This window comes from Apodemus sylvaticus, chromosome 5 (genome assembly GCF_947179515.1).
Source record: "Apodemus sylvaticus chromosome 5, mApoSyl1.1, whole genome shotgun sequence".
Classification (NCBI taxonomy): domain Eukaryota; kingdom Metazoa; phylum Chordata; class Mammalia; order Rodentia; family Muridae; genus Apodemus; species Apodemus sylvaticus.
Genome location: NC_067476.1, coordinates 9,080,474 through 9,098,333, shown reverse-complemented (window position 1 = coordinate 9,098,333; position 17,860 = coordinate 9,080,474). Strand labels below are relative to the sequence as shown.

General features: G+C 48.5%; 2 protein-coding genes across 5 annotated transcripts in view; one reads left to right on the top strand and one right to left on the bottom strand.

Annotated features, from left to right (window-relative positions):
* Nucleotides 1-3,532: 3,532 nt before the first annotated feature.
* Set (SET nuclear proto-oncogene) lies at nt 3,533-14,746 on the bottom strand. 2 transcript variants are annotated; one of them, XM_052182046.1, is made up of 8 exons: nt 14,339-14,746; nt 7,631-7,688; nt 6,998-7,140; nt 6,660-6,763; nt 6,438-6,551; nt 5,895-6,065; nt 5,666-5,812; nt 3,533-5,218 (listed from the first exon to the last, which is right to left on the bottom strand). In XM_052182046.1, exons 1-8 carry the CDS (start codon nt 14,445-14,447, stop codon nt 5,195-5,197), a joined length of 870 nt encoding a protein of 289 aa, XP_052038006.1. In that variant the 5' UTR covers nt 14,448-14,746; the 3' UTR covers nt 3,533-5,194. The 2 variants fall into 2 exon arrangements, with proteins under 2 accessions (XP_052038006.1, XP_052038007.1); XM_052182047.1 differs by lacking the exon at nt 14,339-14,746 and adding an exon at nt 9,098-9,526.
* The window catches only part of Dync2i2 (dynein 2 intermediate chain 2), a 24,909-nt gene continuing 20,600 nt past the window's right edge, over nt 13,552-17,860 (top strand). Inside the window, exons 1-2 of one of the 3 annotated variants that reach the window (XM_052182043.1) lie at nt 13,552-13,719; nt 15,484-15,609. In XM_052182043.1, the coding sequence (XP_052038003.1) occupies nt 15,523-15,609 (87 nt within the window). In that variant the 5' untranslated portion in view covers nt 13,552-13,719; nt 15,484-15,522. The remainder of the gene's footprint in view (nt 13,720-15,483; nt 15,610-17,860) is intronic. The other 2 variants (XM_052182044.1, XM_052182045.1) reach the window with 2 other exon arrangements.

Sequence of the window (17,860 nt, the reverse complement as noted above, 5' to 3'; positions counted from 1 at the left end):
TTAAACTCAGGACCTTGAGAAGAGCAGTTGGTGCTTTTAACCACTGAACCATCTCTCTAGCCCCCGGGGGCCACAACTTACAAAAACCATGAATCACACTAGTAAATCTCTTCCTTTGAGTTGCCAGTGTAGCAGTTCACAGGTTAAAGATATTTCAAGAGTGTCTCAGTGGTGTATGTCTGTAATTCCACCATTCAGATGGATCTTTTTTTTTCTTTCTTTCTTTCTGAGACACGATTTCTTTGTGTGGCCCCGGCTGTCTTGGAATAGCTCTGTAAACCTGGTTGGCCTAGAACTCGGAGATCTGTTCGCCTCTGCCTCCCAAGTGCTGTGAAGATGGGCACCACCTTTACCACCTCTTAGAGTGAGCCTCTATCTTCCTCCCCCACCCCACAAAAAAATCCTCACTTAACAAAAAGTACTACTGCTACTCCCAGAAGCTAAACCAATAATCTATTTCAGAACTCTCCCCTTTGGACCAGTAATGAAGACCCTGGAATTCAGATGAGAGATCCCACTCCCACTTCTAAGACAGCCAGGATACAGCCCCCAACCTCTCCCTCTCTCACGCACATAGTCAAAGTGCATGTGATCTGAGTATCACCACTGGCCGATGCTAACTGGGGTCCAAGACTAATCAGAAATGCACATAGTAAACCATCATCTCAAACAAGAATAAGAGAGCCAGGACCAATGTCACATACTCTCAATCCTAGCATGAGAGGCAGGTAGGTATCAGAGCTCAAGGATAGCCTAGTATAGAGTCTCAGGCAGCCAATGCTACACAAAACCAACTCAAAAAAGAAAAAGTCAACCAAGTTGTCTGCACTTGTGACTACAGCCCCAACCCCAAGATAGTGGCTGCAGTTTCCACATGCTGGAAGCTTTGGTTTGTGCATGATCTTTGCATTCCTCCGTGGCACTGTGGGGTTGGTCAAATGCTGGGTTCTACACATTGTGGTCAAACCCTGCCTGCCCTCTATAGAAAGCCCCAAGCCCTCTATATAATTAATACTGCTTCAGAACCATCGTTCCTCTCTTATACCAGCAAACTGAATGAGATGAGATGGTCAAGTCCCTCACAGGGAAGGTAGGAGTCGGGAGCAGAAGCCATTATGAAGGCATCTGAGTAGCTGTGCTGTCTGAAGCAAGCACCTATGGTTAGTCTCAGGTAGACAGTCTGCAAGCCCAGCATCTGGTGTGTGGCTCCACACCTAAGATAACTGTTAAGACTGGCCAACATGAAGGTGCCTCAGGTGCTGCACAGGGTACAACTTCCCATTGTAACCCACTGGTGCAGCTATTCTAGGCCTCTGGTAAGATCAGTACAGATTTGAGCTGGAAACATCCTGGAACTGCTCTTATCACACAACTACAACCCATTAGACCTGATAAAAACAAAACAAGATTTGAAATGCAGATGGCAGAGCATGCCTTTAACCCCAGCGCTCAGATCATTGGATACCAGGTCTGCCTGGCAAATTCCAAGAACAGCCAGGGGTATAGACACCTCAAAAGATATGCAAACACATACACAGTAACACCCATCCGGAACTAAATGTGGGTGTGTGCTCAGAAAATGCTCAGTTACAACCATCTGCATATAGAGGCTGAGTGTGTGGATCCTATCACCCACTAGGCGCCTCACAAAAGACCTCCAGCTTCAGCCCTGCCAGCCGGGGCACCTACTCACAGGGCACCTGCTCAAGTTATCACACACAAACACCAATGCAGACACAAAGAAAAGCTTAAGACTTTTTATTTTATACTGTTGTGAGCCACCATCTGGTTGCTGGGAATTGAACTCAGCACCTGTTAGAGCGGAATCGCTGAGCCATCTCTCCAGCCCCGCCCCCCCCAAGTAACATTCAACTTTGTTATGTATGTTTTGCTTTTATCAGTGCAATATGGACACGAGTGTGGCACTTGATGTGTGATGGTTGTTAGGAGTTAAGTGGGTGCTGAGAACTAAACCCAGGTCCTCTACAAGAGTCAAATGCTCTGAACTTACACCTTCATATCCAAGGACTATGCTCTGGTGGTACTGGAGCTCTGTACACCAGACTGTTCTCAGATTAGCCTGCCTCCCAAAGTAAATGGATCTTTGTGCAGCTCTAAAAGTCCTTGAATACAGAGCCCCCAGAATGCCAACCACAGGCAATGCTGCTGCAGAACTGGGATTGGATGCAGCCCACCAGGTACTGCAGCTGCAGGAAGCCATCCCAATGCACCTTTTTCTAGAAGAATGACTAAAAGGCATGCACCCCACCCCCAGTCCAGCTAAGTATTTTAAAACAATGAAACCTTAACTTCCCAACAGTTGTAAGCAGTGCAGTATGGCAGTTAGTCCTCTCCTGTCTCACACACCCTCTTATGGCCACCCACACGGTTGTGGTTGTGCTTGCACATCTCCCAATCTTAGATAAGAATCTAAGATTTTGCTGGGCGGTGGTGGAGCACGCCTGTAATCCAGCACTTTGGGAGGCAGAGGCAGGCAGATTTCTGAGTTCGAGGCCAGCCTGGTCTACAGAGTGAGTTCCAGGACAGCCAGGGATATACAGAGAAACCCTGCCTCGAAAAAACCAAACCAAATCAAAACTTCTTATAGGACAATGACAATATTTGGGGCCAAAATTATGTTAGTAGACAGTGTAACTCGAGTCCCACTTGGAAACTGAATCCAAGGGCTAGAAAGAGGGAACCAGAGTTTCTAGGCCCAAGGAATCCATCTGGGTTCCTGCAGAACCTAGGAAGCAAAATACTCATAATTACATAAAAATTAGTTACAAGTTCTCACATAAGTCCTTCACCTTGCTGAATCCTAGCTCTCTGTAGCCTTCCCCCTCAAAAGGCTCTAATATTGACTGTTATAGGGCTGGTGAGATGGACCAGTGGTTAGCAGACTGCTCCTTTTTTTTTTGGAGACAGTTTCTTTATGTAGCCCTGGCTGTCCTGGAACTCACTCCATAGACCAAGCTGGCCTTGATTGAACTCAGAAATCCACCTGCCTCTGCCTCCCAAGTGCTGGGAATAAAGGCGCTACCACAGCCCTGCACAAACTGCTCTTTCCATAGGTCCTGAGTTCAAATACCAGATGGTGGGATCACACGGTGGCTCACAACCATCCATAACAAGATCTGACTCCCTTTTCTGGAGTGTCAGAAGAAAGCTACAGCGTACTTATGTATAAATAATTCTTTTAAAAAAGAATTGACTCCTCTAATTCCAGATACTTGAAGTAAAATTCAGGGATTGTCTGAATTACAGGTATGGAACACACATACCATGCACAAACAGAGGGGTGTAAAAATAGCTTAGTGAGACAATGGTATTTTGTCCCCCCCTCCTGGGTCACTAGTCACCTAGTTCTAGGTCCACACCCTCCCCCGTCCACATCAGAGTCAATCTGCTGTGCATAACGAAGCTTTTTGCTCACCATTTGGGCCGTAATTACAGCCAAGGCAGTCGTACCGGCACCCCAGCCATTAATGCATCTTCTAAAACACTACAAAAACAAGGAGAATCACCCCAGTCCAAAAAAAAAATCTTTATGTTCCTTTATTGGAGCAAGATTCCTGACGTATACAGTGATGTATTTACTAAACAGAGTCCTGTGCAGAAATTACACACTATCCATCTAGACAGATTTTGGTTACACTTTGCCTATTGATGGAATAGTTCCATTTATAAAGTTTTATACATCAGAAAGCTTTGAATTTGACCAGGCTGTCCATTAATCATCTCTGAAAAAGTGGCATTGAATTTTAGCTCTATTTTACAGCATTAAAAAGCTTACGCCATCAGGTAGCTTCCTTCCCAAACATTACTCTCTGCAGTGGTGCCGAACAGACAGCTCTCCATCCACCCAGTTCAGAGTCACAGCTGAGAGCTTCCGCTACATACCTGGGGCAGATACTAGCGACCACTGCTTATCCTGACAGCCCACATTCTTGGCTAGTGCACATTGCCAATGAAGACACACCAGCAGCTCTCCTTCGGAGATGGCATAGGGCAACATGTCAGTGACAGTGGGAGCAGGTGCTGCCCTGAGGTCCGGGTAACTAAAGGCCCATTTAAAAAAAATGCCAAATTGAGATTAAAAATCAAGGGTCCAAGTCCATGGCAGCAAGCTGTGCCCACACTCGGGTACTGAGAAGGTAAGACATGATTCAAATCCCTTTAACTCAACCTGCACAGCCCTGAGGTCATCCTGCAAAGTGCGTATCAAAAAAATACCAAGTTAGGGAGACAAAGTTTGACATGATGTCATTATGTAGGTCAAACTTGGAAGGTCTGCTGAACATCTGTTCTGACAGAAAAGCATCAGGTCTTTGTGTACACATTGATTTTATTGTAACAAAGCAACTTGTGCACTTCAACATTTAGAATGAGCATCCTTTTCCTTCCAGTGAAAACAAAAACAAAAAAAAAGAGAGAAAAAAAGAAAAAATTAAAAAACGAAGTTACAACCGAAAATGTCAACTCCAAGTAAACCCGAAGGTTCTGATTCTCCCATTGAGTGTCAGGGCTCAAGTCATCATGAGGAGAGAATTTTATTTTAAAAGTGTCACCTTAAATTGCAAGGATGTCTATTAAACATCACAATTGAACATGCCAAAGGAGAAGCCATGTTGTCAGATGCCCACCTACCCCCCGACACCTCAAACCCGCCCTTGCTCACCGTCTATACCCCCCCTTTTTTTCTTTTTTTTTCTTTTTATTAAACAAGAGAACATAGACAGATACATGTTGGTAAATGCTAACTGTCCGTATTCACATAGAGACACAGTGTAATCTCTGAGCCCAATATACAGAGAAAAGAAAAAAGCTAGAATTCTATGCACTACTACACAGGGGCCTAGCACCCTCCAGCCTCCAGCAGAGCTGAGGGAACCGGAGGGCTGTTCTTTTTTCCCTCAGAGCACGGTGGTGGTGCTGCATCCACAAATTTGAGACAAGAAAGGATAAAAATGAATTTAGAACAGAAACATGGAGATTCTTTTCCTGTTGTATTTTGCTCAAGATATTTTCCCCCCAAATTAGTTGAGAACCATGATGTCGAGACCTCAAAAACAGGGCGACTGAGCACAGAGGGACAGGGAAGAAAGGACTGCAACTTGCTCCCAGGGACTGGAGAAAATTAAAAAATAAAAAGAAAATAAAAAAGACAGTTGGAATCCATCAATCTTCTGTGCTAGTCATCCTCGCCTTCGTCCTCCTGAAAGAACAAGGGTGCAGTCAACCATCAGAGCGAATTGAGCCCTTTCACTAGCTCTTGGCCCAAGACTGGACCTTACCAAAGGCCCAGGTTTCCTAGCCTAAACACCAATCTTCAGGTCAGCAATGATAGGGGAGAAAATGTTCCCAAATTGAGAGGATTTCAGGTCCTCAGAACCCACACAGTGGCTCAGTCACCCATAACTTCACTACTATGGGATCCTGTGCCTTCTGACACTCCAGAAGGTTAGTTAACACTCACAGTGCAAATCCATACATATAAAATCACCCATATATATAAAATCTTGTTTAAAAACGAGGGAAGCCCCAGCGATATTAACACTCCATTCCCCCAGTAGCCCCACTATCTCAGTCAGTTGCATATTACATACACATATTACACTCTATAAATCACCAGGGTTTGGGTGTGTGTGTACGGGTTCCTTACCTCGCCTTCCTCCCCTTCGTCCTCATCATCATCTTCTTCACCTTCATCCTCATCTCCTTCTTCATCAATATCTTCCAACCCTTCCTCCTCCTCGTCGTCGTCATCATCATCTTCTGCCTCTCCTTCTTCATCATCCATATCAGGAACCTGAAAACACCAGGCAATGTTCTTTTATGAAGTCACTCTGTCAGACACATTACCCCCCTCAAGCCACTGAACATTAACTCACCAAATAGTACTGCAAGGGATTTGGCCAAATATCGTCTTTGATGACCTCTCCTAACTCATCAGCACCTGCGTCAGAATGGTCAGTAAACCAGGTAAAGAAGCTCTCTGGCTCTTCGTGCTGCCTCTTCCTGCTGGCCTTATTCTGTGTTTGACTTGAGCGCTTTGTCAAATCCTAAATGAAAACAAATTCTTTCTTTATTTGCTCCCCATAAAGCATTACAAAGACCAACATAAGAAGTTCATATTACTAAGAACAACTACAGAATGTGCACTTGGCTAAGTCTTGTAAACTGCTGTCACAGGACACACCTGTCAACTGTCTGCCTTCATAAAATTACTTCCACCCTCAATCTACAAACCAAACCTATGCCTCCAAATAGGGGGACTGAAAAGCCTGAGCAGGGTGACACTGCAGCATGATAACAAATGTGTGATCACACCGTATACCTCTGCACACTGCAATCTCTGCACTTTTTACCCAGAATCAAAGGCACTAAGTGCTGGCCAGTCAGGAAGTCCAGCTATGCCACGATATACAAAATACCTTTCCAGATTTCCATTTGATTTCAGTGGACTTTGAAGACGGGTCACCACTCTCATTCAGATGAAATTCTTTGGAGAGAACTTTATTTTCAAAGTAAGGATTTTCATCAAAATACTGTAAAATACGGAAGGATGAGAAATCAAACAACCAACAACAAACAGCTTTTATACCAAAGCACATACATCCTCACTCCAAGTGGCAAGCAGGGGGTTAGGTACTTACAAAATCTATTCTGTAACCTGATTTAATGTCTTCAAATTCTGTCACTTCAACTCTGGTCAAATAATGCAGAGCCTCCTCGTCTTCCTCCCCAAGCAGTGCAGACACTAGAGAAGCAACTCAGTTCAGTTCAAGTTTGAATGGGTACCTACTTAATGACCCTTTTTAAATATTTACAAACTCAGCGGAACACTCTCAACTTTACTCTTTCTACTACAGTCATCTATTGCAAGACTGCTGTCTTGACTGCAGCTTTGTGAGGCTAACTGCCCTCAGTCAGAGCTCCTAAACTCCAGGTCCAATGCCCTAGCACACCTCAGCAATGCTGACCCACCACATACCTTGTGGATGGTTGACAAATGTCGTTACCCAAAAATTTGGGATTTTGGCGATCAATTCTGACCTCTTCTGAAAAAATGGTTGGCGGAGTTTGTTATATTTTTGTTCTACTTTCAAAATTTCCTCACTGGCTTGTTCATTAAGTCTGAAACAAATAAAGACTAGAATCAAAACCTAAGACGGTAAAATGGTAAGGCTAAATACCCAATTGACACATGCTGGTAACATTGTTGCTTCTTTCACCACCTTAGGAACAGTGTATCTGCTGCCCTGCAGCCTAGTCCTCTGGAAACCAAAACCACTGGGCTAACTCACTTATCTCCAGTATTGGCAACATTGTATTTCAGTATACTGTATTTCCAGGCTATATTGATTGTGTCCCCATAGCAGAAAGTGTAAGTGAATGTTAATCAAGAAGCAAGCTACACTGTTGCTGTACTGCAAGTCTGAAAGCAGACCAGTCGACAGTACCTCCGCATCAGGGAATGCTGAGGTACGATTACTTTAACTTAGGAATTATAACCAGACTGAGAAACCATGACTTAAGGTGTGTTCACCAAAACCTTCTGGTAGTTAACTGATGGCCAATCATTTCCATGAGAGAACTTCCATAACATGAATTCAATATATTTTACCTGTCTATTTCATTTTGTACTTCATCAATATGTTCAATTGCTTCTTGCTGTTCTTTTTCTGCAAAACAAAAAGGGACATAAGACTCAATACTAGTTACAAGGCACACTTCCTGATCTATGGTGGGAACTGCAACTGTAAATCTGCAATGTGCTTACTACAACACAACGCATGCTGCTCCCCACGTGTTCAAGCACCAGTTGACGAATTACTTTCTCACTGCCCTACCATTCACAAATTAAGGCATCTACTCCGCTACTCAGAAAAATTCTTCCTTATGAGATCGATTCTTAAATAGTTTCGTTACAAAGGTCCAATCATTGGCCTTCATTATGAAAGGTGAACCAGAGGATTAGCCTCATTCAAAAAATTCATGTTTATCACTAATCACATTATACAATTGCAAGAGAAAGGTGCCAGCTGCTAACTTGGTGTGGAAACTAATCCATAGCAGTAAAACAAACTAGAATACTACCAACGGGTACAACCGCTTTTAGAATAAAAACAAAAAACAGAAAAACTGCAGTGCTCTCAGTTTATTATAATTACCACCATACAACGACAAAGACCAGTTAGTCACCAAACTTCAAGTCGTCTTGGCAGACTCAGAATGTGAACCTGATTCCAACCTAACCTTACTCCTCCTCCAACCCATTCTTGATGATCTTGGTCATCATACTCGGCCATGCGGGATTTCTGAACACACTTTCTGGAAAAACCCTACTCAAAAACTAGGCGACATAAAGGAGAGGGGGGTGTGCTCCTATTTCGTGCCCTTTTGTCCGAGGAGGGTTGTGAAGGCTTTTACAAAGCCAAGTGGGCGTGAAGGGGCCCAATTGCGCCGCTTATTTCCGGTAACTAGCCCGGGGTCCGCAGCTGTCCTCTGCTCGAAACGACCCTCCAGGCGAGGGCTAGGCGTCCTAAAGGCCCTTGAAGCCCCGGCATCGCACGGCCTCAGGGCCAGATTCCTCGCATCCCCGGCGCGCCCGAGTGTGGCTGCCCCACGTGGGATGTGCAACGCGCGCTGCCTGCAGCATCCTCCGGCGGGCTCCGCACCCCTACCCCGCCCCAAACCCTGGTTCCCGGTCCCGCCGTAGCGCCGGCTCAGGGCGGGAAGCAGGGCGGCGCGAGAGGCCGGGCCGCAAGGCTGCGTCCGGCCGCACCATGTGGCGGCGGCGGCGGCTGATGGGAGCGAGGCATCATGGCGGAGCACAATAAAGAGAGGCTTCTCGGGAGGGAGGGGGAGGAGAGCGCGGGCGGGGAGAAGGGGGGGTCTCCGCCCGCCGCGCAGGCCGCAGCGCCCCCGCCTCGGCCGCACCGCTCGCCGCCGCGGCGCCACCCTGGGCCCCCGGGCCCGGACCGCACACAAAAAGGCGCCGGCTCCGCGGTCCCCGCGCGCCCCCCGCAGCCCCGCGGCCCGGGCCGAAAGATGGCGGCGCGGCCGGGCCCCCGCCGCGCCCGGTCCTCACCTGAGGTCTCGTCGGCCCCGTCGTGATTGGAGTTGAGCTCCTTTTTACTGGCTTTGGCCGTCGGCGCAGACATGGTGCCCTCCGCGGTCGGGGCGGGGAGCGGGGAGGGGGAGCGAAGGGACGGCCAAGGGGGCGGCCAGCGGCTTCCCCTCACGCCACACGCGCGGCGCCCGCTTGCTCCGGCCGCCTCCTCCCGGCGCTCACTTGCTTGCCCTCCCCCTGGCTGCCTGGCACTGCCCGCGGGGCCTGATGCCGAGGCAGGCCCGGGCGCGTTGTGGCGAGCCCCCGGCCGGGGCTCTCACTGAAGGCGGGGAGGCGGCGGCGGCTCGGCTGGGCTCCTCGACTCGCGCCCCGCGCTCCGGCTCGCTTCTCGATTGCCCTGAGCCGCCTCCTCCTCCTCCACCTCCTCCACCACCTCCTCCTCTTCGCGGCGAGGGGCAGTCCGCAGAGCGCAGGCGCACTAGGCCTGCGCAAGTCCCACCCCCGGCCGGAGAGGCTCGCGCCGCGCCGCGATTGGCCGGGGCCACGGGCCAGGGGGCGGGTCGTGGCGGGTAGCGGCGGCGGCGGTGGGGACACTGGGGCCTGGACGAGAGGCGGGAGGAAGCGGCTCAGCGACGCATGGTCCGGCCCCCGCGCGGTGCTCCCCTCCCCCGCTCTCCCCTTCTCCAGCCGACCCGGGACATTTGCGCGCCGCGCGGTGACTTGAGAGGCGGGGCCTCCTTTCCCCAATACCCGCGCATCACGTGGTGGCTCAGTGGCTTTCCTTTGCGGGGCGGCGGGGGGCTCCAAAGAGGGGGCGCGCGCAGACCCTCAAAAGTACAGGCCTTAGGAGTACCCTGGCTACAGTCAGGGGGCCTGAGTTCTGCACCCGGGCACCTTCATCTTTTTCTGGATGCAGAAGCGGCGAACCCACTCAAAACTCTAGGCTGGTGTGCACAGCCACAGGCTAGCAGTTCACCTATCCAGTCTACACACAGGGCCCTGTTGTATGCATGGACCCAAGTCAAGCCTCTGCCCTCGGTTCTGAATTTTTAAAAATCTGTCACAGATTCACACTCAAACAGAACCATAGTAATGGTTTAAGTCCTTGGATTTTAGTCAGGACCTTTCTGCCACAGGTCCTTAGACTCAACTCTGTACTGCGTGCTGTGATCTCAGTGGTGAGAAAAGCACATTTTTGATGACAAATGGGGAGATGTTTAAGACTTCTTAAACTTCAAAGGCTAAGGCAGCAAAAAAAAAAAAAAGGCTCTAAATTAAAAAGCCCTTAAGCACTACGTTGGAGGAAGCTTTTCTAATTAATTAAACACTAGTTTTCAGGACTTGAAAAGATAGTTTTCTGTCTACCTGGATCCCAGCACGTGGTCCTGAAAAAGCAAGAAAGCTCTCTGCTCTCTCATGCTTGAGCTTGAGCTATTTGTATTTGAGCATTCCTGCTTTATTATCAGCTCTTAAACACAAAGCCATGTGGCTTTCAGTCAAGACCTTCATGGTGGGTAGACAATAAATGTAAACTACACCGTATAGAGTCCATGGTGAGAGAATACAAGTGTGCATGAAAGTTTCCATCTTAACTCCAGGATATTCAGCCAAGCCTTCCTGGTGCACCTTATGCTCAAGCCTGTGAATTAACTGCATTCATCTGTTGCAATCGGTAAGCTTAAACCTGGCGACAACCTCTAAGGACCTCTTACTGCACAGCTCCCAAGCATAGGGACCCCCAACACAGGCAACTGTGTGAACAGGCTCCTTAAAGAGGGAAGGGTCTGACAAAAAGAGCAATAAACTTTGTGATTCTAACATTTACTAAAACTCAGGTGATACATTCACCAGGAATGATTCCTGATAGTCAGTCCTGTGAGGTCCTGGCACAGTTGCAAAGAAATTCCACAAACAAAACAAGACAGGTAAGGACTTATACTGAGGTAGAGGCCAGCCTGGGATACAATGTGCAACAGTGTCTCCAAAGAAAAAACATTAGCGTTAAGAGCCCTCCGACATGTATACCACTGCAGGCGTCAGCTGCATTTGGCTGTATTTTCCTGTAACCCTCATAAGATACAAAGTAGCTTTTACAGATAATTAATTTTAGGGTTAAACTGGGCTTGAATCTAGAATTTAGGGCTTGGATCTTACAAGGCAAGTCCTCTATCATTCAACCACACCCCCTGCTTCGAACTCTTCCAAGGCTTAAGTATATTTTACAAATAAACTAAACCTGAATTAATGGGAATGGAACCCCAGGTCTAGTGCCTGCCAAACTGTCATCTGCCAGTCAGCCCCACCCACAGCTTAACTTTACAAGAGAAGGAACCAACATAAATCAGTAATTTCCTTTTTTGGGGGGGGCAGTGGGAACTAGACAAAGATGGCCTTGAACTTGTGCTCTTACCTCCCCAAATCTCTTAAATGTCTTAAATTTGTGGGAAGAGACACAACTGGCATCAAGACTTGACACACACATACCCATGGGGGGGAGAACAAGCCACCAAGAATGTCTATGTATAATGTACATACAATTCTCTTTGTATTACATAAAACACTTTACAAGTTATTTTTACACAAAAGCGTGTTTTGTTTGCATGTATATAATAGTAAGTATACCGTGTGCAAGGAAGGCCAGAGGATCCTCCTGGAGCTCAAGCTGTGAGCCACCACGCGAAATCCTGGACCTTGGCAAGGCCAATGTGCTCTTAAGCACTGAACCACCTCTCCAATCTCTTTCCTTTTATTACCTACAATCCTAGATACACTGACTTAATAATGGGCCATTCCCAGGTACAAAGACGCTTGCAGCCCGGCGATGGCGCACACCTTGAATCCCAGCACTTGGGAGGCAGAGGTGGGCGGATTTCTGAGTTTGAGGCCAGCCAGGTCTATCTACAGAGTGAGTTCCAGGACAGCCAGGACTACACAGAGAAACCCTATCTCGAGAAAAACAAAACAAAGAAAAAAAAAAAAAGAAAGACGCTTGCTTGGAAAACTGAAGTTTTTTTCAACCACAACGTCTGGTCCAAGGATTGGTGCCTGTGACCACAGCATGCATCTACAGAATATGCACAGATATTCCTTCCATACCTTCCTCTGATTGGGCCCTGAACGTCTCTTTCTCTCTCTCTCTCTCTTACTTTCTTTTGAGACAGGGTTTCTCTGTGTAACCCTGGCTGCCCTGAAACTCACTCTGTGGACCAGGCTGGCCTTGAACTCAGAAATCTGCCTGCCTCTGCCTCCCAAGTGCTGGGATTACAGGCGTGCGCCACCACTGCCCTGCCCTGAACTTCAAGATGAAGGCAAGGAGCATACTAAGAAAGGGAAAGCTAAGCAGGAAGGCAAGAGGTCCTGTAAATGGGGAGAGGCCTCGGCATGGTGCGTCCTGGAAGCCGCCGAGCATTGCACTCTCCTTATCAGTGTGAGGAGAGGCTGGCTACAGAGCCAGCAGGAGTCTGTACACTGAGCACACTTAGGAGGACTACAGTGGCACCTTCCCATCTCTCGTGGTTTAGCTATTTCTGCCAGCAGACTAAATGTGTGTAACACCAGAAAAGTTCGCTCACATTTTGCTTCTAACCACCCATCTCAACTGCATTTTATCTACTCTTAAATCTCTGCAAGTTGTAAGAAAAAGGTAGGGTGTTTGCACAGTGTGCATGTAGCAGGACACCATGCCCAGAACTTTCAACACGATGTGGCTAGCTATCCCAGCTTTCTGGATCAGAAAATTCAAGGTCATCCTCACCGGGAAATTGGGGCCAGCATGAGCTACATGAAACCCTCCCTTTAGCTGGGCAGTGGTGCTGCACAAGCACTTGGGAGGCAGAGGCACCAGGTGGTGGATTTCAGTCAACAGAGTGAGTTCAAGTACGGTCAGAGCTACACAGAGAAAACCTGTCTCAGAGAAGGAAAAAAAGAAAAAGAAAACCCGGGCTCAGCAGTTAAGAGCACTGACAGCGCTTCCAGAAGTCCCGAATTCAAATCCCAGCAACCACATGGAGGCTCACAACCATCTGTAATGGGATCTGACGCCCTCTTCTGGTGTGTCTGAAGACAGCTACAGTGTACACATTAAAATCTTAAAAAAATAAATAAAAGAAAAAAGAAAACCCTGAGTGTGGCGGTGCCTTTTATCCCATGTTAAAGGCGGGAGTACCAGGACAGCCAGGGTTACCAAGTCTTTACCACTCGGAGATATAGTGCAGGTCTTTGCCTGCCATTTGAAAGGTAAAAGAATGAAACACAGGGAAGGGAAGAGAAACAGGTCCACCCAAGTGCAGAGATCCCGACTCCACTCGGTGCTTGTGTTCCTTCCACCCGTGCCTCTAGACTTATACCAAATCCATACCAAACCCAAGCCACGCGGGAAAACACCGAACCACGACTTGAAGCAGTGGCTAAGAAACGCAGCCCTCAGGACAACAGAGGAAGCCGGAAAAGTGCAGGCGCGGAAACCACTATTTGAATGTAAAGCGAGGAAAGTGTTAGCGTGGGGCGATTCTGGGTGCGGCCAGCTGCGCTTCAGATAAGGAGCACCCGGGCTCAGAGCTAGAAGCTGGAAAGCGACTCCCCCCACTCCGCTTCAAACACGGATTTCTCGGCATAGGGCAAGTCAATGTCCAGACTCGGAGGTAAGAAAACGCAGCTCCAGGCCTTAGGCCACGCCACCCCTGGGGGAAGCCGGAGAGGTGGATGGGAACCAGGTGGGCAGGGTCCGCGGTACCGGAAGTCTTAGTTTGTACCTGGAGGGCCACCGAGAGGCTAGGTCTCAAGTCTAGGACAACCACGTGACTAGCTCCTTGCTCGGGCAGGATGGGAGAAGGAAGCTGGGAGCTACACGAGGTGGCAGTAATTCAGGCCAGAGTTGTGGGCCGGTCGCTTCAGCAACAGGGAGACGATCTGAGGGGGCTTGAATCTCCAGGACTCGGGGTTGGAGGGGTGGGGAGGCCTCGAGCTGCTGCATTTACCGGGACAGAAGCCCCATTTTAGAATTTGGGGGCTGGGAAGGGCAAGCTGGCTCCCACGTGGTGTCCCGGGCCGGAGGAAGTCCCCGTGTACGGGTCTCCCAGTTCCGCGCTTTCTGCTCCTTTTCCCACATCAGCCTCATTCCCCGCCGCCCCGGGACGAAAGCTTTCACGAGTGTTTGTGGAGCAGGGGGGGTCTCAAGTCCATACGGATCGGGGTGGGGGTGGGGGGACAGAAAGCCAATCACCGAGTCGATCGCCTAGGAAACGCAATGGAGGAACTTACCTCCCTTCGGCAGGCCCGGAGAGGCCGACTTGTCCTCCAGCTTCGGGGCCGTAGCCGGCCTGGGTTTCTTGGGCTGAGGCAGGACCGCGGATTGCCGCTTCGGGGCCATGGCGCGAGGGAGGTGGCCGGGAGACGGAGGCCTGTGCACAGAGGTTCGCAGCAGGAAGAAACTGGCAGGAACTGAGGCGGCCTCAGGTGCGGGAGATTTAAGTCGGCCTCGCAGCCGCCCTGCCCGCGGGGGATATTTACATGACAGTGGGACACACACCCCCACGCCCCTTCTCCCAGCCTCCTCTTCCTCCCTCCAATCAGCAGAAACTTCTTTGAGTTGCTCTCGGCGGGGGCTTCCCGGCGGTGGAGGAGGGGGCGGCTCCCGCGGGTGCGGCGCGGGGCTGTCTTTGAACCCCGGGTTGCACGTGGAAGCCTGTGGCTGGTGGCCCTGCCCTCCCCCAGAACCCCTGCGTTACACTGCCCGGCCCCCATCGGGAGTTCTTCCTCTTTCCCTACACCTCCCCCACCACCACCGTTTGCTGTCCCGAAGACTTAAAAACGTGCTGTGGTCTCACCTCAGCCTGGAACGTTCTTTTCACTCTTCCCAACCCCCAACTCGTGAGTCTGGCTAGACTCCATCCCAGCCTGCAGATCGCCACTTGGAGCGACAGATAAATGTTGGAAAAAAAGGGATTCCCAGGAGAAAATTACAAAAGTCGCGGTGGGGAGGGAAAGGAAGACTTGGCTAACTCAAGGGTTTGTGTCGGAGAAGTTAAATGCGCTGGCTCAGCCTGTACCTTGTTTTGTTTTGTTTTGTTTTTTTAAGACAGGGTTTCTTTGTGTAGCCCTGGCTGTCCTGCAACTCACTTTGTATATAGACCACACTGGCCTTGACCTCTAGAGAGTTCTGCCTGCCTCTGCCTCCCGGAGTTGGAGGAGGGGGGTAAAATCATATGCACCACCACCTCCAGCTTTTAGCCTGTAATCTTAGCCGAGGTAGGAGGATCAACTTGAACTACAGCGCAGACCCTGTCCCAAAACAACTAAGAGGAAACCTAAAATAAAATGTTGTGTGTTTATGGGTTGCTAGGGTTGGGACCAAGGCCTCCAACGCGCTAACACCTTGCTCCTGCATGCGTGTGTCACATACCCAGGTAATAAACAAGTATGGAGAGTGTGGTTCAACAGTGAGCATGTGCCCACCCATTAAACAGCACCAGAAAAATAAGAGGAACGGCGGCGGCAGCAGCGGCGGCTGGGCAGATGAGATGGCTTGGCAGGTAAAGGCTCTCGCCATTAAGTCGAACCCCACTTCTGCAAGCAGTTCTTTGGTTCTTCTACTACCACATACATATGCGGGATACACACACTTACAATCAGACACATTTTTTATTTAAAATAATTACTTATTTTATGTATATAAGTAAATTGTTGCTGCCCTCAGACACACCAGAAGAGGCCATTGAACATTTTTCAAGATGGTTGTGAGCCACTACGTGGTTGCTGGGAATTGAACTCAGAACCTCTGGAAGAGCAATCAGTGCTGTTAACTGAGCCATCTGTCCAATCCCGTTTTTTGTTTTTTTGTTTTTTGTTTGTTTGTTTTGTAGTTTTGTTGTTCTTGTTGGTTTTTGGTTTTGATTTTTTCGAGAAAGGGTTTCTTTGTGTAGCCCTAGCTGTCCTGGAATGTGAGGCAGGCCTTGAATACAGAGACCTTCCTACCATTGCCTCCCAAGTCCTGGGATTAAAGGTATGCACTACCATACTCAGTTTACAGATACATTTTTAAAAGTTGTTTTCTGGGGCTGGAGAGATGGCTCATCGGTTAAGAGCACCGAGCTCTTAGAGAGGTTCTGAGTTCAATTCTCAGCAACCACGCGGTGGTTCACAACCACCTGTACTAGGATCTGATGCCCTCTTCTGGGGTGTCTGAAGAAAGCAGCAGTGTACTCATATAAATACAATAAATAAATACATCTTTTTTTAAAAAGTTGTTTTCTAGCCGGGCGGTGGTGGCGAACACCTTTAATCCCAAAATTCTGAAGGGAGTGGCACACAGGTCTCTGAGTTCACAGCATGGCCTACAGAGTGAGTTCCAGGACACCCAAGGCTACACAGGGAAACACTGTCTTGAAAAACCAAGAATAGACTGGGCGGTGGTGGCGCATGCCTTTAAACCCAGCACTTGGGAGACAGAGGCAGGCGGATTTCTGAGTTCAAGGCCAGCCTGGTCTACAGAATGAGTTCCAGGACAGCCAGGGCTACACAGAGAAACCCTGTCTCGAGAAAAACCAAAAAACAAAACAACAAAAACAAAAAAACAAGAATAAATAAATACATAAATAGGTTTTTTTTTCCAGAGACACAGTTTTACTATATAATCTTGGCTGCCTGGAGCTCACTTTGTAGGCCAAACTGGCCTTGAACGCATGACATCTGCCTGCCTCTGGAATGCTGAGATTAAAAGCCTGTGCCACCAAGTCCTGGCACAAAACAAATTTTAAAAATGCAATTCAGTCCCGGCATGATGGCACAGGCCTTTAACTGGAAGGTAGAGGCAGGTGGATCTCTTGAGTTCCAGGCCTGGCAAAGAAGCATAGAGAGACCAGGGCTCAAAACAAGAAGAGGAGGAGGGGCGGGGCATGGCTCAGGGGTTAAAGCAGGAGGGGCGGGGCATGGCTCAGTGGTTAAAGAACATTTGTTGCTATTTCCGGGATGGCAGGTTCCATTCCCAGCACTCACATACATGATGGCTCACAACTGTCTTTGACTTCACTTGCAGGAAATCTGACACGCTTCTCTGGCCTCTCAGGGCAACAGACATACAACTACACATACATTCATTCAGATTGAACACGGATACATGGAAAATAAAAAATAAGTACTTAAAAAAAAAGCAATTGTGGCAGAGGCCAAGCACTTGGGAATGCAGCAGGAAGAACAGGTGTTCAAAGTCATCCTTGAATATATATCACAATACATCGCAGGCCAATGACCCGTGCTGCAGAAAGTTTTCTTTCATACATACATGCACACGCTCGCACACATTAAAAATAAATAAATAGGGCTGGAGAGATGGCTCAGTGGTTAAGAACACTGACTGTGGGCCAGACAGACGGATTTCTGAGTTGGAGGCTAGCCTGATCTACAGAGTGAGTTCCAGGACAGCCAGGGCTACACAGAGAAACCCTGTCTCAGGGAGGGGAGGGGGAGCTTCCAGAGATAAATAAATAAATAAATAAATAAATAAATAAATAAATAAATAAACCTAAGGAAAAAAACCCCTAGTAACAATCCTGAAGGTTTTTCAACTGAAGGGCAGGAAGGAATCGTCAGTCAGTTAGAGGTTGATACAACCAGAGTGGAAAACTGTGCTAAGCCTAGAGATGAGCACAAGTTGCTGTTACCTAGCAACCACTCCTGGCTGTGTCTCCAACAGAAGTGTCCACATAGATGCACCTACATGGAAAGCTTGGTGCTCTAGGATTTTTTTTTTTTTTTGGTTTTTTGGATTTGTTTTTTTTCCGAGAC